The sequence below is a fragment of the Pseudophryne corroboree genome, chromosome 5 (genome assembly GCF_028390025.1).
Source record: "Pseudophryne corroboree isolate aPseCor3 chromosome 5, aPseCor3.hap2, whole genome shotgun sequence".
Lineage (NCBI taxonomy): Eukaryota > Metazoa > Chordata > Amphibia > Anura > Myobatrachidae > Pseudophryne > Pseudophryne corroboree.
In genome coordinates this window covers 123,208,242-123,234,816 of record NC_086448.1, presented here as the reverse complement: position 1 = coordinate 123,234,816, position 26,575 = coordinate 123,208,242, and the positions used below count along the sequence as shown (strand labels likewise).

At 48.0% G+C, this 26,575-nt stretch overlaps 1 protein-coding gene across 1 annotated transcript in view; it reads left to right on the top strand.

Moving 5' to 3' along the window:
• MASTL (microtubule associated serine/threonine kinase like) overlaps nt 1-26,575 on the top strand; it is a 245,522-nt gene that overhangs the window by 205,709 nt on the left and 13,238 nt on the right. Inside the window, exons 10-11 of the mRNA XM_063921679.1 lie at nt 1,825-1,938; nt 2,362-2,463. Coding sequence (XP_063777749.1) covers nt 1,825-1,938; nt 2,362-2,463 — 216 coding nt within the window. The remainder of the gene's footprint in view (nt 1-1,824; nt 1,939-2,361; nt 2,464-26,575) is intronic.

Genomic DNA, 26,575 nt, shown 5'->3' with positions numbered 1-26,575 from the left:
CCTTTTCTCGTAGTCCATAAGGGATATTGGACGCCTGCCTCAGTGCGTTGACTTTCTGCAGGTTGTCTTTTCTATGGTTAGCTGTTGCAGCTTGGTTACCAGCCGTTGCTGGTTGTTTTATGTTCGTGGTGTGCTGGTATTAAATCTCACCACTCATTGTTATGTTCCTTCTCTCATGTATGTCCTTCATCCTTCGGGCACTATTTTACCTATTTACTGCCTGTGGGAGGGGGCATAGAGGGGAGGAGCCAGAACACCCAGTGAAGAAATGTAAAGTTCATCGGCTCCTTTGGACCTCGTCTATACCCTATCGTACTAAGTCTCCCCAATATTCCTTATGGACTACGAGAAAAGGATTTACCGGTAGGTAATTAAAATCCTATTTATTTATTTTTTAACCTCCACAATCTTCCACAATTCCATTCTTAATGGTCTTCCCCTTACCCGGAACTGCAAGGCATAACAAATCTGCACGTGTCCAAAAAGAAAGCTGTGCACTCTTTTGCTTATTGTCAACTCCTAGAGGGTTGCTGAAGGGAAGTGTCCTTAAGTGGTGATTTCATTTTAATCCTATGTGGAACATGGTACAGTAGTGATTAGGAAAATCATTTGGGTTGTTATGGTGTAAAGCGCAGCACAATTCGGATGACAATTGGGTCATGCAGGAATATGGCATCGATTAATAAACCAAAAAAATCCTTCCTTGTTGGTAAAGGACTTCCTTACGGATTCTCTGAACTTTAGCAACAATATATTAAAATATTCCAAACAATGAGAGGTGCTGTTTTGTATTTTTAAACCTTGCAATAATAGGATACAGTGATCTGTAGCTTGGCAGCAATTACCTGACTAAAAAGGTGTGTGTACTCTGACTTCCTGGATGCTCCAACCAATGGCCTATTGCTTTGCAGTGCTGAGGGTATACTTCTGTTTCCATCATGGCAGTGATGTGATAGTAAGCTGTGTGTGGCCCAAAAACTAGTACATGCTTTATCTTTGGCTATGCTGGACATCGCTTGGTTCTACTGCATGTTATGCATGGGTTTGCTAAAATGATTTATTCCTGGTAACACCTAAGGCACAGGACTGGAGCCAATGTATTCATAAGAGACAGGAACCAATGTATTCAGTTCCTGGACAGTACTGCCTCTCAGTCGGTGTTGGAGAAAACCTTTCAGTGAACACCTAGGTTTTCCCACCTACAGGATGGACATGGACACCTGCAGACTATGAAGTGTGTTTCTAATTTATTGTTGAGTTGTTTGCATTAGATAACAATGTGTACATTTTAATTAACCTAAATAAGGTACAAGAATGAGCGTGGCAATCCATCAGATGAATGAAGGTCATACGGATATAAAGAGGCCATTTCAACACTGACTCCTATGTCGGTAGAACAGCCAATATACTAACTGAACTTGTGTTTTCAGTACAGAGTATGTTGGGGCAGATTTATTAAGCTCGGTGAAGTGATAAAGTGGAAGGTGATAAAAAAAAAAACAGCCTGTGACATGGAAGTTAAAATCTGATTGGCTGGTCCTTTATCACCTTCCACTTTATCACTTCACAGAGCTTAATAAATCTGCCCCGTTATTCCTTATAATTTTTCTTAATGAATCTTCAAATAAGAACGTCATGACTATATCTGGGAGTTTAAAATATAATCTACAGTATCATCATCGCCAGGTATTTTATATAGTATTATTGTGGTACAATCCTTCAACCATGACTGGTAGCAAAGGGGTTGGTTCTTACTTTGGCGAGATGTTACCCTTCACTATGTTGAGGATACTGAATATAAGGTTGCTGCATGTCTTTCTCCAGGACCTGCTGTGGACTGGTGGGCCCTCGGCGTTTGCTTATTTGAGTTTCTAACCGGCATTCCCCCATTTAATGATGAGACCCCAGCTCAAGTCTTCCAGAATATTTTAAAGAGAGGTACGTGCTTTATTTTATTTTTGTTTTGATGATTGTATTTCTCGTTGCAGAAAATAGTGTTAGGGGGAATCCGATTAACCGCGATGCTTACCGTGAGATTGTAGTAGTGCCCAGGCCTATTCAGTTGTAGCCAACGGTGGGATTTAACCTGGAATCTGTGGTTTAAGGCGCATAAACCCTTGGTTTACTGTTGGAGGTAATGGGTTTATAATTGAATTGCTCCAGGCGATAAAAAGCTCAAGGCTACCCCATCCCCCCCCCCCCCCTTCCCAGTAAACCCTGTTGTTAATTTAATCCCCCTCCTTAATGTGTGCTCAGAAAGAGAAACTCTTGTATTCCAACTAATGAGAGAAGTCACAGTATGTTATTCTATTTACTTCTCTGTTGCAGCTGCAAATTATTGTTAATGTTTGTTTCTTTTAGATATTCCGTGGCCAGAGGATGATGAAACCCTCTCAGTCAATGCTCACAGTGCAATAGACATACTCCTCACCCTGGATCACACAAAGAGAGCAGGTCTAAAAGGTGAGAGGTTGGGTACAGTGGCTCAAGTTATGTTGCTGCTTCTAAGATACATCATGACAATGTAGCAGCGTCCTAGCTAGACTGTCTTGCAGTGAGAGGTCATGAGAAGTAGCTAAGTATTTTTCTCTAACAACCATAAGGGATACTGGGGACACTTAGTACGATGGGGTATAGATGGGTTCCAAAGGAGCCGGTGCACTTTAAAATTTCAAACAGGGTATGCTGGCTCCTCCCCTCTATGCTGTCCCCCACAGCTCAGTTTAGAAAAAAGTGCCCTCAGGAGAGGAGGATGCACACTCTGGAGCTCCAGAGAATTTAGCTTCAGTTTATTTTAAACGTTTGTTATTTTCAGGTAGGCTGTTGGTTAACACCCTACCTGCACCGAGGGATGCCGGGGGGGAGGGGGGGGACCAACCCCAACCTCAACCTCCTGAAAGTGCTGAGTCGGATCCCACTGACAGGACAACGGTCCTGAGGGTTAGTGTACCGCAGGAATGGTGCTCTCGTGCACACCCCAGCACAGAGCCTGAAGATCAGAGAGGGACCAGCGGCTTCCTGGCGCCATTTCCTGCACACTCAGTGCAGCAGCAGGAAAGTCAGGTTCTCCAGAGGATACTCCACGGCCAGACACTGGTACAGGGGTGTAGGAAAGGAGGAGAGCCCACTGTGGGAACCTTATATTAGGCTCCTCACACATAATTATACCATATTGCCTAACTTCTGATATCTCCATTATTAGATACAGGCTGGTGCTGGTCCCACTTTCTCGGAGTCTCTCCTCACATACTGGGCTTGGCAGGCTTGCTTGTACCTGTGTCTCTGTGTGTGTGTGTATATGTGTGTGTGAAATGTTCCCTGTCAGCATGGTGAAGAAAGCTGTGTTTTCTCACTGTCACACTAGATTTTCCCCCTCCCCTGCAGATTCTCTCATGTGTGAGCAATGCAGTCAACCTTCACAGGATAGTGGAGTTTCTGGGGGTGATTTGCAGGAACCAGCTTGGTTGAGTTCTATTAAATCTACGATGGTTGACATGTCCAATGAATTGTCTACTGCTAGGCAACAAAGGCAGCAGTTGCAACAGTCCATGGCTACTCTGATTTAAAGATAAATCAGTGGGCAGCCATGTAACCCCTCTCTCACTTCCACTACCCCAGAAAAGGGGGTTACCTGACATCCTCTCAGAATCTGAGGAGGAGGTACCTGAGATGGAAGAGGGGGAGCAGTTGGAATCAAATACTGCCGTTCAGGAGTCCTCTACAACTGAGGGTGTGGAGTCTGTCATCCTTGCTATTAGAGATGTCTTGCATGTTCCTGGGAACGAGGCAGATGCTCCGCAATCCTTTTTTGCTGCACAAAAGAAAGTGCTAGTCTCCTTTCCTGATTCTAAGAAACTAGATGATCTTCTCAAGGACCCATGGGCTACTCCTGAAAATAAATTCCAGGTGACAAGGAAATTGCTGCATTTCCTTTCGCTCTAGAGGGGCGAAAAGTCTAAGTAACTGCCCCTGCTGTTGATGCTTCAGTATCATGCCTGTCAAAAAAGATTGTACTACCGCTTCCAGGGGCTACTGCCTTAAAGGAACCTGCAGACAGGAAAATAGAAGCCACTTTGAAATATATTTATATGGCAGCAGGAGCCTCTCAGAGAGGCCTGTTATCTGTTGGGTGACCCACGCCATACATACCTGGGCAGGTAACATTCAAGAGGGCCTCACTGGGGATAAATCCCTGGCTGATATGGTAACACTGGTTCAGCACATTCAGGATTCTGCTCGGTTTCTCTGTCAAACTATTAAAAGCATAGGAACTATTAATGCTCGTACTTCTACCATGGCGGTTTCTGCACGCAGGGCGCTGTGGCTACGCCAGTGGGTGGCGGACGCAAAATCAAAGCGGAGTGCAGAGGCTTTACCTTTCACAGGTGATTGGCTGTTTGGAGGTGTATTGGACACATGGAATTTTAAGGCTACAGCTGGAAAATCCACATACCTCCCGTCTGCAGCTCCACCGTCTCGACACTCCTACACAGGACCTTCGCTACAATCCTTTCGGACTGCTAGGTTCAAAAGGAAAGCCAGAGGTGCCTCAAATGTGGCTAGAGGCTCCAGAGGTAAGTCTCGTAAGCCTGCCACCACAGGATCTCAGGACCAGGGCGTCCGCTCTGGCTCCTCAAAATCCTCAGCATGACTGTGTCCTTCAGCTCATGGGGGACCTCCGGGTGGGAGCTCAGCTGAGATTCTTCAGCCTTATTTGTGAAAGCTCCTGCCAGGATGCTTGGGTGAAATACCTGCTCTCCCAGGGCTACAAGCTGGAGTTTGAGAATTCTCCTCCTCACAGGTTTTTCAAATCAGGCTTACTGGCTTTAGAGGACATGCGCCTCACGCTACAGGGGGCCATTCAAAATTTGGTCCAGACTCAAGTCATTGTCCCAGTACCACTACAGCAACGGGGAGAGGGTTATTATTCCAGCCTATTTGTAGTACTAAAACAGGATGGTTCCGTGAGGCCCATTTTGAACCTAAAATCATTAAATACATATCTCTAGGTTTTCCGGTTCAAAATGGAGTCTCTGAGAGCAGTGATCTCAGGCCTGGAGGAGGGGGAGTTCTTAGTCTCTCTGGACTTAAAGCACGCGTACCTCCATATTCCAATTTGGTCACCTCACCAAGCCTACCTTCGGTTTTCTCTGCTGGACGAACACTACCAGTTCCAGGGGCTGCCCTTTGGCCTATCCATGGCCCCAAGGGTTTTCACAAAGGTGATGGCGGAGATTATGTTCCTGCTCTGAATTCATGGAGTGAACATTGTCCCCTACCTGGACGATCTGTTAATAAAGTCAAGATTGAAGGAACAACTGTTGGACAGCATCTGTCGCACGATAACACTACTGTTACACCACGGTTGGATTCTGTACTTGCAGAAATCCCACCTCGTGCCAACCCAGCATCTCCAGTTCCTAGGGATGATATTGGACACAGTGGGGCAGAAAATCTTCCTTCCTGTGGACAAGGCCAGGAAAATTCAGGAGTTGGTAGGAGCAGTACATCTTTGCACTCACCTGTTGGGAAAGATGGTGGTCTCCTACGAGGCCATTCCATTCGGCAAATTCCATGCGAGGACTTTCCAACTGGATCTCCTGAAGAAATGGCCGGGTTTGCATCTGCAGAATGTACCAGGTCAATACGTCTCTCACTGCATGCCGGGATCTATCTCCTGTGGTGGTTGCAACCCTCCAATCTTTTTGGAGGGTCGGAGCTTCGGGATCCAGGATTGGTTTCTCTTTACCACAGATGCAAGCCTTCGAGGTTGGGGAGCGGTTACCCAAGGGGCACAGTTCCAGGGCAGGTGGTCAAGCCACGAAGCCGTTCTTCCAATTAACTTCCTGGAACTCAGGGCGATCTACAATGCTCTGCTACAGATGTCTCACTGCTTCAAGGTCAAGCCATTCATGTTCAGTCGGACAACGCCACGGCTTTGGCGTATGTCAGTCGGCAGGCAGAAACAAAGAGCAGGGCCTGCATGCAAGAGGTATCATACTCCTTTAGGTAGAGAGGAATGGAAGGGCAGTATCAGCCATATTCATTCCGGGAGTGTACAACTGGGAGGTGGACTTCCTAAGTCGTCACAACCTACACCCAGGAGAGTGGGGACTCCATCCGCAGGTTTTCCGGATGATAACAGATCGGTCTGATGGATTCTCTGCTCAACAAAAAGCTCTGGCGCTATTGCTCCAGGACAAGGTACCCTTAAGCGGTGGCAGTGGACGCAATGACGACACCTTGGGCCTACCAGCTAGTGTACCTGTTACCTCCAATCCCGTTACTTCCCAGGGTTCCAAAACGAATCGTAAGGGGTTCAGGCAATTCTGATTGCCCCTGACTGGACTCTGAGAACTTGGTATGCAGATCTTCTGGCCATGGTCATAGAAGACCCCTGGCCTCTGCCTCTGCAGGGAAGATCTTATTCAGCAAGGTTCGTTCGTCTACCCGGGTTACGGTGGCTTCGTTTAATGGCATGGAGATTTAGCGGAACAGCCTAGCTGAAAAAGGTTTTCTGGGTAAGGTTATTACAACCATGATTCAAGCCAGGAAGGCTGTCACTTCGACTCATTACCACCATATCTGGAATATGGTAAGTCTATTGGTGTGAGGGCTGAAGGTATCCTTCTGCGGATTTCAACCTGGGACGTTTTTTGCATGTATTTACAAGCAAGTGTGGATATGGGTCTACGGTTAGGTTCCCTTAATGTACAGATCTCGGCCTTGTCCATCTTCTTTCAGAAGAAATTGTCTGCTTTACCTGAAGTCCAGACATTTCTACAGGGTACAGGGTGTCCTTCACATCCAACCTCCTTTCGTGCCTCCCATGGCACCTTGGGATGTAAATGTGGTTTTGACCTTTCTGCAGTCCTCTTGGTTTGAACCGTTAATGTCCGTAGAGGACAAGTACCTTATGTGGAAGATGGTTATGCTGTTAGCCTTAGCTTCGGCCAGGCATATTTCGGAACTCGTAGCTTTGTTTAGCAGGAGTCCCTACTTGGTCTTTCATGAGGATAGAGAAGAGCTCAGGACTCGCCAGCAGTTCCTGCCGAAGGTGGTTTCTGCTTTCCACCTGAATTAGCCTATCGTGGTTCTGGCGGCTTCGGCCACTTCTTCCATGCCGGAGTCTTTGGATGTGGTGCGATCCCTGAAGATCTGTGTCAAGAGAACAGCTGCTGTCCAAAAGTCGGATTCCCTCTTTGTGCTGTATGATCCTCACAAGAAGGGTTGTCCTGCTTCGAAACAGTCTATTGCCCCTTGGATTGGGCTTACTATTTAACAGTCCTATGCTTCGGTGGCCTTGCCTATTCCTAAGTCTATCAAGGCCCACTCTACTAGGTCGATGGTTCTTCTTAGGCAGCTGCCGTGGTGTCTCGGCTTTGTAACTATGCTGGGCCGCTACCTAGTCAGGGACAGGCACGTTTGTCAAGTTCACAGGTTTGATACCCTGGCAAAAGAGGATGTCCAATTCGGACATATGGTGTTGCAGGCGTCTCAGCACGTTCCCACCCGTTCTGGGAGCTTTGGGACGTCCCCATCGTACTAAGTGTCCCCAGTATCCCTTATGGATGATAAATGAGAAAATAGGATTTTAATTACGTACCAGTAAATCCTTTTCTCTTAGTCCATAAGGGATACTGGGCCCCCGCCTCTGTGCTTCCACTTCCTGCATGTTTGTTCTGGTTTCAAAGTTGTTTGACTCAGCTGTTGCTGTTTTGTTCACTGGCTGTTGCTGGTTTGGTTGTTCTGCTGTGTGCTGGTTCACTAATATCACCACCTGTTGTCTGGTCATGTTTCCTCCTCTAAAGTATGGACATCTCCTTTGGGCACAGTTTTCCTAAACTGAACTATGGGGGAGGGCATAGAGAGGAGGAGCCTGCACACCCTGTTCGAAGTTTTAAAGTGCACCGGCTCCTTTGTACCCCATCTATACCCCATCGTACTAAATGTCCCTAGTATCCCTTATGGACTAGGAGAAAAGGATTTACCGGTAAGCAATTAAAAATCCTATTTCTCCTTCATCCACTAGGGGCACTGGAGAGCAGTTACAATGGGGATATAGTAGGCAGTAACTGGAGCTGGCACTTTAAAACTTCAACCGTGTGGCTATCTCCTCCCCCACTATGTCCCCCCTCCAAGCCAGTCTTTATTTTGTGCCCAGGGGAACTGGTCACTCTTGGTATTACTCCTGAAAGATTTTTTTATTTTCTTTTACACTTGTACAGACTGGCAGCTCTGCCTCTGCCAGTCTGCACCGCGGGAGCTGCCGGCGGGGTCCCATCGCAGCTGCGTGTGGTTTGGGAAGGATCCCCGGCTGAAGAGACTCTTCTCTGGAGACCGGCCAGACCCCGCTACGTGTGTCTGGGCCTCTCCACCAGCACACAGACCGGCAGCGCGGCAGAGGTAAGTATTACCCCCGGCCGCGGCTCACATTGCCGACAGGGGGATGCAGGCTCCCCCAGCTCAGATAGCGCTGGAGTTTCTACAGTTTAAATTGGGTGCCATAATTGGGGAGGGGCGGAGCTTAATCCCGACATGGGCTGTCAGCTCCCGGCTGCCCCGACGTGTCTACGCGTGCTGGCTGCCATTTTCTCACCACTTCATCGGAGGTTGAACACTACATCCCAGGCACTGTGAGCGGTTTCAGTGGGGTGTTTGGTGGGACATTAAGGGGAGGCACCAATAATTTGCTGAACGTCACTGTACAGTGCAGTGCTTACAGGGCGGGTGTGGCTGCAGTTCTTTACTACCCCCCCCCTCTCTTTCTGCCTATTACTCTGTGTGTGTGTGGCTGTGTGTGTGTGTGTGGCTGTGTGTGTGTGTGGCTGTGTGACAGGTGCTACCATGGCAGGAAAGAGTTCCAAGGCAGCACAGAAAGTATTTACATGTCAGAAATGTTCTGCAAAGTAAACTTAGGGACAGTCAGAGAATTCCCTGTTATGTGAAGATTGTGGGTCTGTGCCATCTGCTCAGCCCTCACCACAGCCGCAGAGCACTCCTGTTTGGACAACACAGCTTACAGAAGTTATGTCACTGTTAACTAGGGAACTGCAGGCTTCTCGGGAAGATAGAGAGGCGGCCCGGTTCCAACAGCTTGTTCCTATTCCTGAGACTGTACCAGCATGGGCTCGGTCCCTGGCAAAATCAGTTGAAGGGCTCTCTAAGGCAGTGCTCCCTTCCCAGGCCCCGTCCTTAACTTCCCCTCCCCAGGTTTTGAAGAAGAGGTTGCTAACCTCAGTGTTACACAACACTGACGATGATATGCCACTATTGGAGGAGGCAGTAGATGTACAGTATACTGATGACGATCGGGATTATGAGACTCTGAACCAGCTCCTCAGGGTATCGAGGCGCTTATTACAGCTATTTGCTCAGTATTACAAGTAGAGGAGATGGAACGGGATACCTTGCGTCCTTCAAGGTTTGGCACCAATCAAAAACTGCCAGTGACCTTTCCAGTTTCAGAGGAGCTGGATGCGCTCATGACGGCAGCTTGGAAACATCCGAATGCAAAATTTCAGGTATCAAAGAAAATGTTGTCTTCCTATCCTCTTCCCGCAGATAGCAGGAAGCGTTATGAGACCTCTCCAATTGTGGATCCTTCGATGTCTAGTCTATCCAAGAACACTGTTCTTCCGGTTCTTGGAGCAACCTTGCTGAAGGAGCCATCAGATAGGAAGTTGGAGACTACTTTGAAGACTATTTACTCGGCGGCGGGGGTGTTACATCGCCCTGCGCAGGCAGGTTGTTGGGTCAACAAGGCTATGGAAGCGTGGGCGGAACAATTGTCCTCAGGGCTACGTGATGGTTTGCCTCCGGATCAGCTGATACCGTTGGCAGAGCATATTGGCGAATCAGCCCTATATCTTTGTGAGGCTTCCAAGGAAGTCTGTATCCTCGGCGCCAGGATTTCCGGTTTGGCTATTTCGGCCCGCAGAGCTCTCTGGCTACGACAGTGGCAGGCAGATGCTGAATCCAAGAGGGTGGCAGAGGCTTTGCCCTTTATGGGAGAGGTCCTGTTCAGAAAGGATCTGGATGCCTGGATTTCACAAGCCACTGGGGGTAAGTAGACTTATCTTCCCTCTGCTGCCCCAGCTTCTCGGAGGCCCTATATGGGTCCTTCCTTTTGGTCCTTTCGTGCCCTTTCAGATTTCGAGGCCAGGGGCGGAGTTTTCGTCTCCAGTGGCCATAGAGGTAGAGGCAGAGGTTCCACAGCCTCAACCCAGCCAGAGGTTAAGTCTCCCACCACTCCCACAGCATGACGGGCTTCCCTCCCACCTGGAGGATCACAGGGTGGGAGCTCTTCTGTGGGATTTCAGGAAAGCTTGGGTACAATCCTGCCCAGATGCTTGAGCCCGAGGATCTCATAATTTCCAGTTTCAAGCTCAATTTTCAGACCCAGCCGCCTCAGCGTTTCTTCACCACAGGTTTGCCAGTTTCCGACGACAGGAGGGTCGCCTTGCAGAGGGTCCAGAAGCTTCTGTCCGCAAGGGTGTTGATTCCTGTTCCCTCACATCGTCGGAAACAGGACTATTACTCAAGCCCGTTTCTTGTACCGAAGCTGGACGGCTCGGTCAGGCCAATTCTGAACTTAAAGGATCTCAATCCTTTTTTGAGGATATTCAATTTTAAGATGGAGTCCCTTCAGTCTGTAATTGCGGGGTTTGAGCAAAACGAGTTTATGGCGTCCTTGGACATCAAGGATGCATACTTACATGTTCCCATTTGGCCTCCTCATCGGGCCTTTCTCTGGGTCGCGATACAGGGCGCTCAGTTCCAGGCCCTTCCGTTCCGTCTCTCTTCTGCTCCCATAGTGTTCACAAAGGTCATGGCAGTCATGATGGCCCTGCTTCGGAAGCAGGGAGTGACGATTGTCCCTTATCTTGACGATCTGCTGCTGAAGGTGCACTCTGCAGACCTGTTACTTCAGAATATCCAGATAACCCAGGACCTTCTGATTCAGCATGGGTGGATCTTGAATTTCCCGAAGTCTCAACTATGCCCCTCGCAACGGTTGCTGTTCTTTGGGATGATTCTCGACACAGTCCGTCAGAGTTTTTCTTCCTCAGGACAAGATCCTCTCTATTCAGATTGCTGGTGAAGGTGGTCCTTTGTTACCGTCGGGTGTCGGTGTATCTGTGTATTCGCCTTCTGGGGAAGATGGTAGCAGCGTTCGAAGCTCTTCCATATGGACGGTTCCACTCTCGGCCCTTCCAGCTGTGCCTCCTACATCAGTGGTCGGGGTCTCATCTATTTCTTCATCAGCGTGTGATGCTCTCTCCAAAAGCACGGTTGTTTCTCCTCTGGTGGCTCAATTCGACTCATCTGTTGGAAGGAAAGCGGTTCGGGATTGTACTCTCCTCACTACAGACACAAGCCTGTGAGGATGGGGGGCTGTGACCCGGGAACATCGGTTTCAGGGGCACTGGTCATCTCACGAGTCCGCTCTCCCCATAAACATTCTCGAGTTATGGGCGGTGTACACTTCAGGCACACCACCTGCTTCGCGGTCAGTCCGACAACGCCACGACGGTGGCGTACATCGACCGTCAGGGCGGCACTCGCAGCCGTGCGGCGATGAGAGAGGTCACCAACATCCTCCTCTGGGTAGAGGAAAACGCTCTGGCCTTGTCGGCAATCTTCATTCCAGGGGTGGACAATTGGGAAGCCGATTTAGCTCAGCCACCAGGACATGCCCCACGGGGGAGTTGTCACTCAATCCCCAGGTGTTTCGTCAGCTGGTCCGCCGGTGAGGGAGACCAGAGATCGACCTTATGGCGCCCCGCCTGAACCATCAACTGCTTCTTGACTACTCTCTGACAAAGGACCCAGTGGCAGCAGCCGCAGTTGCCCTCACGGCTCCTTGGAACTTCCGGTTCATTTATCTCTTTCCTCCGTTCCCGTTATTCCCTCTGGTTCTGCAACGCGTAAAGAGGGAGAACGCGCTGGTCCTCCTGGTGGCTCCAGATTGGCCGCGCAGGACTTTTTACTCCGCCCTACACCTGTTGTCAGTAGCAGAGCCTTGGCCCCTGCCACTACGAGACGATCTCCTACAACAGGGTCCTTTTCTTTATCCAGACTTGCCTAGGCTACGTTGAGAAGGCCATCTTGAAAAGGAAGGAGATTCCTCGTTCGGTTATACCTACTATGCTCCGAGTTCGGAAGTCAGTCACATCGTCTCACTACTACCACATTTGGAAGGCTTATGTAGCCTGGTGTGAACGACAAGAGTTTTCCCCTTTGGTTTTTCACTTAGCCCACCTTCTCCATTTTCTACAGGCGGGTTTCTCGGCAGGGCTAAAGGCCCATACACACTTGCCGATAAAATGAGTGACGTCGCTCATTTTCCCCCTCCCTGAGCGACGTTGGTCATTTTATCGGCAAGTGTGTATGCCGCCAGCGACGACCGATGCACGGCCCTGCGGGTCAGCAACAATCGTCGCTGTCGCCAGTGCATGCATGAAGGATCTGGACTGTCGTCCATGACCTGCATGCAGGGCTGGTGGGTGCGTGACGTCACTGAGCGATATGAGCGGTCATATCGCTCAGTGTGTACAGTCGGCTGCCGACCGGCCGCCCCGGGAGGGGAAACATTAGACGACGTCGCTCACAGAGCGACATCGTCTAATGTGTATGGACCTTTAGACTGGGTTCACTAAAGGTTCAGGTCTCTGCTCTTTCGTTTTTTTCCAGAAGAAATTAGCATTGCTGCCGGAAGTTCAGACCTTCTTTCAGGGGGTTCTCCGAATACAACCTCCCTTTCGCCCTCCTACGGCACATGGGACCTCGACCTGGTCCACTCCTTTCTGCAGTCTCCGTTATTTGAGCCTCTGGAGTCGGTCGAAATGAAATATCTCTCCTGGAAGGTGGTCCTTCTACTGGCTTTGGCTTCGGCCAGACGGGTGTCGGAACTTGGGGCCCTCTATTGTCTACCTCCGTACCTGATATTTTTTTAGGATAGGGCTTAGCGTCGTACTCGCATGTCGTTTCTCCCGAAGGTGGTGTCAGATTTTCACATCAATCAGCCACTTGTGGTTCCGGCCCTCTCGACGGATTCACCAGATTCGAGATCTTTGGATGTTGTCAGGGGGCTCAGATTCTATATGAATAGGACTTCGGTTATTCGGAAGTCTGACTCCTTATTTGTTCTGTTACGATGCTGCCCGTCATGGTTGGCCGGCTTCCAAGCAGATGTTGTCCCGATGGATTCGGCTGACCATCAGACAAGCTTATTTGGCGGCTTCTTGAGAGCCTCCGTTTTCAATTTCGGCGTACTCTACGCGCTCTGTGGGACCCTCGTGGGCGGCCACCCGCGGCGTTTCCATGTCTACTTTATGTAGCGCTGCCACCTGGTCGGGCCGACATACATTTGTCAAGTTTTACAGCTTTGACACTTTTGCGGCCTCAGCATCACAGTTTGGCCGGGCGGTTTTGCAGGCAGCGCTCTCCCTCCCGTCTTGGGCGCTCTTGGACGTCCTCATTGTAACCGCTCTCCAGTGTTCCCTAGTGGATGAAGGAGAAATCAGGATTTTGGTACTTACCGATAAATCCCTTTCTCCGATTCCACAGGGGACACACGACGCCCACCCAGCGCTGTTTCCTCCTACTTCACTTCTCTGTTTGCAGGTCACGGAGTGACTGCTAGTTTTGTTCATGTTAACCATTCTCTACAGTTATAGGTTTCCAGGTTTACTTGGTGTTTTTACATGGCTTAGCTAACATCTATTTTAACGTTGGTTTCCTCCAGCTCTCCTCGGGCACAGTTTTAGGTAGACTGGCTTGGAGGGGGGACATGGTGAAGGAGGAGCTAGCCACACTGTTAACGTTTTAAAGTGCCAGCTCCAGTTACTGCCTACTATATCCCCATTTTAACTGCTCTCCAGTGTCCCCTGTGGAATCGGAGAAAGGGATTTATCGGTAAGTACCAAAATCCTGATTTTTAAGTGATTGATGTTGTACAATATCTTTTACAAAGTGCCAACATATACAGGTTGAGTCTCTCTTATCCAAAATGCTTGGGACCAGAGGTATTTTGGATATCGGATTTTTCCGTATTTTCGAATAACTGCATACCATAATGAGATATCATGGTGATGGAACCTAAATATAAGCATAGAATGAATTTATGTTACATATACACCTTATACACACAGCCTGAAGGTCATTTTAGCCAATATTTTTTGTAACTTTGTGCATTAAACAAAGTGTGTCTACATTCACACAATTCATTTGTTTCATATACACCTTATACACACAGCCTGAAGGTCATTTAATACAATATTTTTAATAACTTTGTGTATTAACCAAAGTTTGTGTACATTGAGCCATCAAAAAACAAAGGTTTCACTATCTCACTCTCACTCAAAAAAGTCCGTATTTCGGAATATTCCGTATTTCGGAATATTTGGATATGGGATACTCAACCTGTAGTACATCTATATACAATAATGGAGATGAATAGAACATACCATGCTGGCAATACACTATTGCCCTTACTATCCAAACAAGGGGGTAACGCGCACATTGTGAGTGGCCAGGCACTGCGTGCACCTCATCAGGGAGAAGATGAAGGGGCCAATCAGTGTTACATGTAAGCGGTCTGTAACTGCTCCAGCAGTGCGTGCATGGATCCTTGTGCATACATTCACCTGCATGCTAAGTAGTGTTTCTCTATCTGTACACTTGGTTGGATGCACATTATCACTGGGTACTTGTGCCAGCAAGAACATTGCCAACAATGCCACGTTGTGGCCCATGTATGCCACTTCAGCTATAAGTGGACGTGTGCACTTTTGGTACCTGAGCATGCTCAGAGCAAAAACATGTAAGATACGCTCCGCAGACAGACATACGTTCAGCTCTGCATCAGCACCTGAGTGCTGAGAAATAATAGATAGACCTGGAAGGAAAGATTGAAATGAAAGAGCTTAGGTTCATAAGATCATTTAATAGAAACACTTTATTCCAATTCCTCCAGTAAAACAAAGGACAATAGCCATGGTACCATTAGTTAGGTTCTAGGTGAGTGTGTCAGACATGTCTAGGAGACCTTTATGACTTGTACCTAAAGTAATGGATCAGGTAGGGGGATGGGTGTCAGGGGATTTATCTTGCTTAGATCCTAGGAAGACACCTGATAAGCTCTCCCACGGTAACTCAGAAACTGAGGTTGCTTTGGTTGGATGAAAGTGTAAAAGATTAATCTTTAGAGTAAATGATACAGGGGTGGTGTAGGCTCAGATGATAGCATCTCGGCAATTCATCCCTGGTCCTGTTATAATATATTCATTAGTAAGATGACTTTCAGTCTACTTTACAGATTGTGGAAAATAAATGCATAGTGATTTGGAGAAAATAGAATAAAAATTGGAATTGAGTTAGAAATCTAGTGCATTGAGCTTGTACAGAAGTCTAGGCATGTGACACCTTTCTAGAGAACACTGGAATGAAAGAAAAACGCTGTTTGTGTTGTGTTCATAGTCCGTCCATAATTAACCATGAACAGCATGTGAAAAAATAGGTTTTTAATACCTATCGGTAATTCCTCTTCTCGTAGTCCATAAGGGATACTGGGGTCACTTAGTACGATGGAGGTATAGATGGGGTCCAAAGGAGCCGGTGCACTTTAAATTTCTTCAAGTGGGTGTGCTGGCTCCTCCACTCTATGCCCCCTACTACAGCCAGTATAGGGAAAACTTTGCCCGAAGGAGAATGGACGTACTTGAGAGAAGGAACATAACAGTGAGTGGTGAGATTCATACAACAGCACACCAACAACATAAAATGACCAGCAACGGCTGGTAACAAACAGCTGAACAGGTAAACTTCCTGAAAAGAAAAACCTTCAGACACGTCAACGCACTGAGGCGGGCGCCCAGTATCCCTTATTGACTGAGAAAAGGATTTACCGGTAGGTATTAAAATCCTATTTTCTCTACCATCCATAAGAGATACTGGGGTCATTTAGTATGATGGGGACGTCCCAAAGCTTCCAGAACGGCAAGGAAAGTGCAGAGACGCCTGCAGCACCGCCTGCCCAAACTGGGTATCCGCTTTGGCCAGGGTATCAAACTTGTAGACCTTCACAAAGGTGTTCTTCCCCCACCAGGTAACAGCTCAGCATAGTTGCAAGGCCGAGAAACCACAGGCAGCCGCCCAGGAAGACCCCACCGATCTTGTAGAGTGGTCCTTCAGAGACCTAGGAACGGGTAAGGCTGCCAACACATAGGCCTGTTGGATAGCAAGCCTAAGCCAACGAGCAATGGACTGCTTAGAAGCAGGGCGACCCTTTTTCTCCGCGTCATATAGCACGAACAAGGAATTTGTCTTCCTGATCCGAGCCGTCCTCTTAATATAGATCTTCAAGGCTCGCACAGCATCCAATGTCTTCGGAGGAGCAGAAATGCCAGAACCTGACTGAACCACAATAGGTTGATTCAAGTGGAACGCAGAGAAGACCTTCAGCAGAAACTGCTGCCTAGTCCTGAGCTCCACTCTGTCCTCATAAAAGACCAAGTAGGGACTTTTACAAGATAAGGCGCCCAATTCCGAGACACGCCTAGCAGAAGCCAGGGCCAGTAACATCAGTCTTCCATGTGAGGTACTTGTCTTCTACCGTCAGGAGTGGTTCAAACCAGGAGGACTGTAGAAATTCCAACACTACATTGAAATCCCAGCGTGCCGTGGGCGGCACAAAAGAAGGTTGTATGTGGAGTACCCCTTGCAAGAAGGTCTGAACTTCTGGCAACACTGCAAGAACTGAACTCTGGACCTTAATGGAACCCAGATGTAAGCCCTTATCCACACCTGCCTGCAGAAAACGTAAGAAACGTCCCCAAGTTGAACTCTGCAGGCGGATATGTGTGTTCCTCGCACCAAGAGACATGATGATCGTGTTTTGACGTGACAGGCTTCCTTGCCTGAACCATGGTAGCAATAACCTTTATAGAAAGGCCTTTGTGAGCTAGGATGTTCCGCCCAACCCCCATGCCATCAAACGAAGTCGCCGTAAGTCCGGATAGACGAACGGTCCTTGTTGAAGATCTCTTCTCCTTGGCAGAGGCCAAGGATCTTCGACGGACATGTCCAGAAGATGCGCGTACCACGCCATCTGAGGCTGTGCATCTACTGCCCTCGCCTGAGGGTCCCTGTTTCGTGAGCAGTACCAGCGAAGCTTCTTGTTGAGTCGAGAAGCCATCTTGTCTATTTGTGGGCAGCCCCACCGGTGGATGATCTGCTGAAACACCTGATGGTGGTGACCCAACTCTTCCGGGTGGAGATCATGACTACTCAGGAAGTCCGCTTCCCAGTTGTCCACTCCCGGAATGAAGACTGCGGACATTGCTCTTGCATTTCTTTCTGCCCAGAGGAGTATCTTTGACACTTCTCGCATGCAGTGCCTCCTTGTCGCTTTATGTACGCCACCGCCTAGGCGTCCGACTGAACTTGGATCCGCGTGATCCTTGAGTAGAGGAGAGGCCTGAAGCAGAGCATTGTAGATTACCCGAAGTTCCAGAATGTTGATCGGAAGTAGGGCTTCGTGGGCTGACCACCTGCCCTGGAACTGAGCCCCCTGAGTGACAGCTCCCCATCCTCTCAGACTTGCATCCATCGTGAGGAGGATCCAATTCTGAATTCCGAAACTCCGGTCTTCCAGAATCCCGAAACTTCGACCTTCCAGTAAGTTTGAGGACTGTAGCCAAAACAGGAGGGAAATCCTGTCCTGAGGTGACAGCCGTATTATCTGGTGCTAATAAATAATGATATTCCACACTAGTAAATTAGATTGTATTATTTGCAGCTCTCATAAGGTATTCTGATGTACCTAAATAAACTAATAATATGAATATAGAATTGACTATACAAGAGAGCGCAGATAATAAAATATAAAACTATTATTGTACTAAAACCATAGATACTTCATTCTAAAAGTTACACTGTAACAACAGAACCACATACTAGATAAAAAGAAACCTCTATAATGTCAAACACAGCGGCATGAGTATAATGCAATGCAGGTGGTAATAAAGTCCCAAATTTGGACGTGATTGAAGATGTCCAAATATTCCTATGTGGACAGAAGATTTTATATGTCCTGAGACAATTGCTCACTGAAATGTCCATATTAGTTAAAGATTAGGCAGAGAGGTAAATAAAACACCTTATTGGATGTATACAAGCCCCTTTAAAGTATAGCAGATGGAGTGCCGATGATGTGCTCAGAAATCCGCTTTGCTCCTTAGTCAGCATAATGCTGCATCCCCCCCCCCCCCTCCCTGCTGTCAATAAGAAATGTGTCTCACCGCAGGTGTAGTTCGTAGCTGCCGTGTCCTATGGCACAAGGACGGGACGGCAGTAGCGGGAACAGGTGTATCTGGTTGCTACCGTGCCCTATAGCACAAGGGCGATGCGGGAGCTGCGGTAGGATGGTGGTGAATCCCGAGAGGGAATGAGCATCAAGACGCGGCTGTGGGTGGCACTGAAACTCTACGATGTGGCTGTATGATGGTGCCGTGGACAAATGGAGCTGTAAATGATGTGGCTCAAGCCCTTAAAGCGTTTCTCCAACGTGTACGTTGTCTGTTTCCTCAGAAGGTATGCTGGAGCCACATCATTTCAGGATGATCCAATTGAAATGTTCTGGCATGGAACCTTCCGTACTGGATCGCCTCGTATGAGGCTACCATTTTCCCCAACAATCTTGGATGGATGAATTTTTGAGTGGGCCGTAGAACCATTCGGACCATCTCCTGGAGTGTTCTCGCTTTGTCCCCTTGGAGGAACACTTTCTGAGCCACTGTATCAAACATTCCCAGGAACAGGAGCTGCTGAGTTGGCTCCAGGTGGGACTTCTGGAAATTGAGGGTCCACCTATGGTGTGACAGAAGCTGAATAGTGTGGTCTATATGGAGCAATAAAACTCCCTGGATCTCGTTTTTACCAATAGATCGTCCAGATAAGGGACAGTACTCACCTCCTGGACCCGGAGCTGGAACATCATCTCTGCCATCACCTTCGTGAACACCCTCGGAGCTGTGGACAGGCTAGAACTGGTAGTGATTGTTCAGCAGGGCAAACCGCAGGTAAGCCTGGTGAGGCGGCCAAATCGTGATATGGAGATAGGCGTCTTGTATATCCAGTCAGACAATGAACTCCTGTTCTTCTAGGCCCGCCGGCTAGATGTTCCTACCCGGGGCTGTCTGCCCAGTCCTTTCGGTCTAACAAATTTAGATCTAGAGCCAGAGGTGCATCCAATGCGACTAGAGGCACCAGAGGTAAGACAAGAAAACCAGCAGCCGCAGATTCTCAGGAACAGAGCACCAGTTCAGCTTCCACTAAGGCCTCAACATGACAGTGCCCACCCACCCCGAGGGGATCTCGAGGTGGGAGCTCGATTGATTCACTTCAGCCGCATCTGGGAAAGTTCCTGCCAGGGTGCCTGGGTAAAGGACCTCATTTCTCAAGTCTACAAGCTGGAGTCCGACAGCGCTCCTCCGCAACGATTTTTCAAATCAATCTTACCAGCTTTGGAGGATACCCGAGTTATGCTGCAGCAGGCCATCCTAAAGTTGGTCCAGTCCCAAGTCATTATTCCAGTGCCAATACAACAGGTAATGGGGTTACTACTCCAACCTGTTCGTGGTACCGAAACCCGCAATCACTGCTCGCAAGGATTCCATCTTGAACTTGAAAACCTTTAGGTAAGGGTTCAAGGATTTTAGATTCAGAATGGTCTTTACCGAACCGTCCGGTTTCGGTACCACGAACAGGTTGGAGTAGTAACCCCATTACCTGTTGTATTGGCACTGGAACAATGACTTGGGACTGGACCAACTTTAGGATGGCCTGCTGCAGCATAACTCGGGTATCTTCCAAAGCTGGTAAGATTGATTTGAAAAATCGTTGCGGAGGAGCGCTGTCGGACTCCAGCTTGTAGACTTGAGAAATGAGGTCCTTTACCCAGGCACCCTGGCAGGAACTTTCCCATATGCGGCTGAAGTGAATCAATCGAGCTCCCACCTCGAGATCCCCTCGGGGTGGGTGGGCACTGTCATGTTGAGGCCTTAGTGGAAGCTGAACTGGTGCTCTGTTCCTGAGAATCTGCGGCTGCTGGTTTTCTTGTCTTACCTCTGGTGCCTCTAGTTGCATTGGATGCACCTCTGGCTCTAGATCTAAATTTGTTAGACCGAAAGGACTGGGCAGACGGCCCCGGGTAGGAACATCTAGCCGACGGGACCCCAGAGGGGAGAAACATGGATTCCCTGCAGAAGCCTTAGTAATCCACGTATCCAACTCAACCCCAAACAGCCACTCCCCTGAGAAAGGGAGAGACTCCACACTGCGCTTGGAATCTGAGTCCTCTATCCGCTGACGCGCCGACACTGCCATGGCAGTAGTCCTAGCATTAATAGCGCCTATTACCTTGAGAAAATCACACAGGACGGGTTCAGTGTCTTGGATGTGTCTTATGAGGGTCACCATAGTAACCAGGGGCATATCCCCCCAAGACCATCCTGAATTTGAGTCCACCCATTTATGAATGGCATGTGTCATCCAGCAATCTGCAAGCACAGGTCTTTGTGATATGCCAGCCGCTGTGTAAATAGACTTTAGTGTAGTTTCTATTTTTCTATCCCCAGGGTCCTTTAATGTAAAGGAGCCCGGAGTTGGCAGTACCACCTTCTTTGACAGGCGGGAGACTGATACGTCCATGGCTGGGGGGTTCCTCCCTATTTTTCCTACTTTCTGGGGCAAATAGGAAAGTGTGCAAAAACCTTTTTGTCACCTGATATTTTTTATCAGGATTTTCCAAGCTTGCTTAAACATGTCAACTAATTCCGGAGAATCAGTGAAAGTGACACTGAGTTTTTTCTGTGCAGCATCTTCTAAAGGGATTTTTAACACATCCCTGATAGCTAGAATGAGGGGCTTAATACCCTGTGCAGAAGTTGAATCCTCAGTAATAGGATTTAATTCCTCCCCCTCCTCCTGTACCTCTTCCTCAGAATCTGAGAGTAAATCAGGCAGCCCACGTTTGTGGCCCTGAGCTAGGGGGGGCGTTGCTTATCATCTGCCTTTGCAGCTAGATCTGCGACAGCCTGCCGCAGCTATTTCTTCTAAGTATAAACAGTGAGCTGTGATGACGTCTGCCATCATAGTTTTTATGGCACCGAGCCAGGATGGCTCCTAACCTTCCCCCCAGCCTCCTCACTAACCTGGGAGGACTGACTGCATTGTTCACATGATAGGGAACCAGCCCGTAGAGGGAGAGAATCTGGTGTGACTTACACTACATAATTGGTGTTTGACCATGTTTACAGTAGACAACACACACAGGTATAACAATAGCAAGCCTGCCTTACTATATGTGAGGAGGAGACATAGAATGAGAGAGCAGCACACCCAAGCTTGTCAGGCTCAGTGAGACTGCAAGCTTTATCTATACATCTCTCACAGTGAAATACTGGAATTATTGTTCTTTTCAGGACACTATATAGTGTACAATAGCGGCTCTGTCCCTTATTTACACCCCTGTATGAGTTTACCAGAGTATCTGTGAGTGTCTGGAGGAGCTGTGTCCTTGCTGCTGCAGCTGAAAGCAGAGGAAGGCGCCAAAAGGCCACTGGACCTGTTCTGAAGAAGCCCCACCCCCTGTAATGGCGCAGGAGCTAAGTAGATATTTATACTGGCAATGTCTCCTATACAGTGTAAAACATCACATAAATGCTAGTTTCCACTACCGCTGCCAGTGTACACAGGGGGCTATAGCGTATCCCCCCCAGGGAGGGTTCCATATGCCACCCCTGTGTTGCGCTGAACCGGGAGACCCCACTAGCGGGGCCCCTTTATTTGTGCTTGCCAATCTCCATACAGTATATGCCAAAAAATAACAAAGTTTAAAATAAACTGAAGAAAATATCCATCGGAGCTCCAGAGTGTGCATCCTCTCTTGAGGGCAAATTTTTCTAAACTGGCTATAGGAGGGGGCATAGAGGGGTGGAGCCAGCATACCCACTTGAAGAAATTTCAAGTGCACCAGCTCCTTTGGACCCCTCTATATATCCCCATCGTACCTAGTGACTCCAGTATCCCTTATGGATGTTAGAGAAAAGTAGTTGGGGTTTAGTGGCGCTGTGCCTGTGGACGAGGTAATAATCATGCAAATCAGCAGCCACCAAATGGAGAGATAGCCGATCGCTCCTATTTGCCAAAAACAGAACCAAAAACTAATTAGGTGGCGCTTAATAATGCATATACAGTTGTGGACTGTATTAAATGTAAAAAATATTATTTAATAAACAATACAGACAACAATCACAAATAGCATGAAATAATAAAATACAAGAGTTTAAAAATTTGCTCAAGTTAGTCACTGATAAGAGTTGGCAATATACTGATAAGGTATGAAGGTTCTGGAATTCAAACCACAGAATGGGTGTGCCGTTACACCGTAAGTCAAATATGAAATGTTAGATAACATACATGGGTATAGTTCATCAAACGGGCAGAGACTCTCAGTTCTCAGGCAGTCAGTCTCAATGCCTGTATAATCCTAATTGCTTGCTGATTATACTTTGGTTGGTATTCCAATATCATACATATTGTAACAGTGCCAAAATGAGGAGGGTAGCGTGTTATGGCAAATGCAGGTTGACATCTCGGTAGTGCGGGTATATTGATGCTAGTTAGGGCTGTAATACTCAAGCAGTCATCGCCATACAGTATTTCCAGTAAAATGCTCACCAGCGCACACAGTCATGAACAGCACATTCTCTAATGCAAAATACAAGAAGGCCCTGCTTAACGCTGCCACACATAGCACTCTTTAGTTAAGATGCGCATGAGCTGTTGCAGTTGTATTATCCAGTGAGAAGTCTTCACATTCTCACTGGATAATTCTATTGCAACCACTCATATGCAGTCCAACGCTTGGGTCCGCTCTGCCTTGCTCCCTCACCGTGAAGTTGATGTTGGCACCTGTTTGAACTTCCTGATGTCGGTATATGATCATTTTGGTACACGTGTCTATATTGACCCCGCATAGAACTGATTTTGCACTCCATCACCCAGGAACACATTGTCAACATTAACGGGTGTTTCTCCGGCAGGGTCCACAGGATAGCAATGGAATATGATGAAGCAACAGTGGATTTGCACCAATTGGTCCCGTCCATATATCCCCGCCTCCTGGATCAGGCAAATCAGTTTTTTGTTTGGTGTGGCAGGAGCCGGACCATGGTCAGAGGGCCGCTGGTTTTTAGCAGCCCTAAGCTTAAAGTGATTGCAGTCACAAATTATGTAGTACACTGTGAAAGTGTTGATTATCTTGTCTAAGAGTGCAAAGGTGAGGAAGATACACTCACAGCAATACCAGCACTCTATCATGTTTGTCTTGCAAAGCTGTGTTATCCTCTCAGGATCTGGTTCAGGATGGTTTGTGTGCAAATTGTTTTAGCTTTCACCAGGGGTTCTTGAAAAATACAAGGCAGATTCAGATGCAGGTTGATCCACCTTGGGCTATGTTTGCACAGACTTTATCCAGTATAGCAGAAAGGATAATTCTTCCAGCTCCTGTATTTGGGGATAGGTTACACGATTAACCCTTACATGCAGCTTCCTACCTGTGGTGTATCACTTCCAGCAGCTGAAAAGAAATAGTCTGATAAGCCGGTGGTAAGTAAATCTTCATCCTCACAGGCTACACATGGTTCAGATGAGGATTCATCAGAGGATGAAAGCTCAATTAATTCTACTTCGGCATACGAAGAGGAGGAGGAAGGTCTCCGCTCAGTGGATATAGCTGAGTTAATTAAAGCAATGAAAGACATTCTATCCTTAGAGGATTCAGCGGAGCCTGTGTTAAAAATCAAGGCACATGTGGCTAAAACGTCCCAAAACAGATAAGACTGAGTTTCCAGGTTCAATTCAGCTGACGGAAATCATGGAAGAGGCTTGGGCTACGCCTAATAAGAAGTTTAGAATTCCTAAGAAATGGAATTCCAATTTCTCTATCGTCCTAGTGGATGCTGGGGTTCCTGAAAGGACCATGGGGAATAGCGGCTCCGCAGGAGACAGGGCACAAAAAGTAAAGCTTTAGGATCAGGTGGTGTGCACTGGCTCCTCCCCCTATGACCCTCCTCCAAGCCTCAGTTAGGTTTTTGTGCCCGGCCGAGAAGGGTGCAATCTAGGTGGCTCTCCTAAAGAGCTGCTTAGAAAAAGTTTAGCTAGGTTTTTTATTTTACAGTGATTCCTGCTGGCAACAGGATCACTGCAGCAAGGGACTTAGGGGAGAAGGAGTCAACTCACCTGCGTGCAGGATGGATTGGCTTCTTGGCTACTGGACATCAAGCTCCAGAGGGATGATCACAGGTACAGCCTGGATGGGTCACCGGAGCCGCGCCGCCGGCCCCCTTGCAGATGCTGAAGACAGAAGATGGTCCAGAATCGGCGGCAGAAGACTCCTCAGTCTTCTTAAGGTAGCGCACAGCACTGCAGCTGTGCGCCATTGCTCTCAGCACACTTCACACGGCAGTCACTGAGGGTGCAGGGCGCTGGGGGGGGGCGCCCTGGGCAGCAATGAGAAACCTTTTTTAGGCATAAAATACCTCACATATAGCCTCCGGGGGCTATATGGAGATATTTAACCCCTGCCTGAATCCATTGAATAGCGGGAGACGAGCCCGCCGGAAAAGGGGCGGGGCCTATCTCCTCAGCACACGGCGCCATTTTCCTCTCACAGCTCCGCTGGTCAGGAAGGCTCCCAGTCTCTCCCCTGCACTGCACTACAGAAACAGGGTAAAACAAGAGAGGGGGGGCAAAATTGTGGCATTATATATATATATATATATATATATATATTTAAAGCAGCTATATAGGGAGCACTTATTATAAGGCTATCCCTGTCATATATAGCGCTTTTGGTGTGTGCTGGCAGACTCTCCCTCTGTCTCCCCAAAGGGCTAGTGGGGTCCTGTCCTCTATCAGAGCATTCCCTGTGTGTGTGCTGTGTGTCGGTACGTGTGTGTCGACATGTATGAGGACGATGTTGGTGAGGAGGCGGAGCAATTGCCTGTAATGGTGATGTCACTCTCTAGGGAGTCGACACCGGAATGGATGGCTTATTTAGGGAATTACGTGATAATGTCAACACGCGCCAAGGTCGGTTGACGACATGAGACGGCCGACAAATAGTACCGGTCCAGACGTCTCAAAAACACCGTCAGGGGTTTTAAAACGCCTGTTTACTTTAGTCGGTCGACACAGACACAGACAGGGACACTGAATCCAGTGTCGACGGTGAATAAACAAACGTATTCCTTATTAGGGCCACGCGTTAAGGGCAATGAAGGAGGTGTTACATATTTCTGATACTACAAGTACCACAAAAGAGGGTATTATGTGGGATGTGAAAAAACTACCGTAGTTTTTCCTGAATCGGATAAATTAAATGAAGTGTGTGATGATGCGTGGGTTCCCCCCGATAGAAAATATGGGCGGTATACCCTTTCCCGCCAGAAGTTAGGGCGCGTTGGGAAACACCCCTTAGGGTGGATAAGGCGCTCACACGCTTATCAGAACAAGTGGCGGTACCGTCTATAGATAGGGCCGTCCTCAAGGAGCCAGCTGACAGGAGGCTGGAAAATATCATAAAAAGTATATACACACATACTGGTGTTATACTGCGACCAGCGATCGCCTCAGCCTGGATGTGCAGAGCTGGGGTGGCTTGGTCGGATTCCCTGACTAAAAATATTGATACCCTTGACAGGGACAGTATTTTATTGACTATAGAGCATTTAAAGGATGCATTTCTATATATGCGAGATGCACAGAGGGATATTTGCACTCTGGCATCAAGAGTAAGTGCGATGTCCATATCTGCCAGAAGATGTTTATGGACACGACAGTGGTCAGGTGATGCAGATTCCAAACGGCACAAAGGTGTATTGCCGTATAAAGGAAGAGGAGTTATTTGGGGTCGGTCCATCGGACCTGGTGGCCACGGCAACTGCTGGAAAATCCACCGTTTTTACCCTAAGTCACATCTCTGCAGAAAAAGACACCGTCTTTTCAGTTTCAGTCCTTTCGTCCCTATAAGAGTCATATCTGCCCAGGGATAGAGGAAAGGGAAGAAGACTGCAGCAGGCAGCCCATTCCCAGGAACAGAAGCGTTCCACCGCTTCTGACAAGCTCTCAGCATGACGCTGAGACCGTACAGGACCCCTGGATCCTACAAGTAGTATCCCAGGGGGGTACAGATTGGAATGTCGAGACGTTTCCCCTGCGCAGGCTCCTGAAGTCTGCTTTACCAAGGTCTCCCTCCGACAAGGAGGCAGTATGGGAAACAATTCACGAGCTGTATTCCCAGCAGGTGATAATTAAATTACCCCTCCTACAACAAGAAAAGGGGTATTATTCCACACTATATTGTGGTACTGAAGCCAGAAGGCTAGGTGAGACCTATTCTAAATCTAAAAAAATTTGAACACTTACAAAGGTTCAAATCAAGATGGAGTCACTCAGAGCAGTGATAACGAACCGGGAAGAAGGGGACTATATGGTGTCCCGAGAC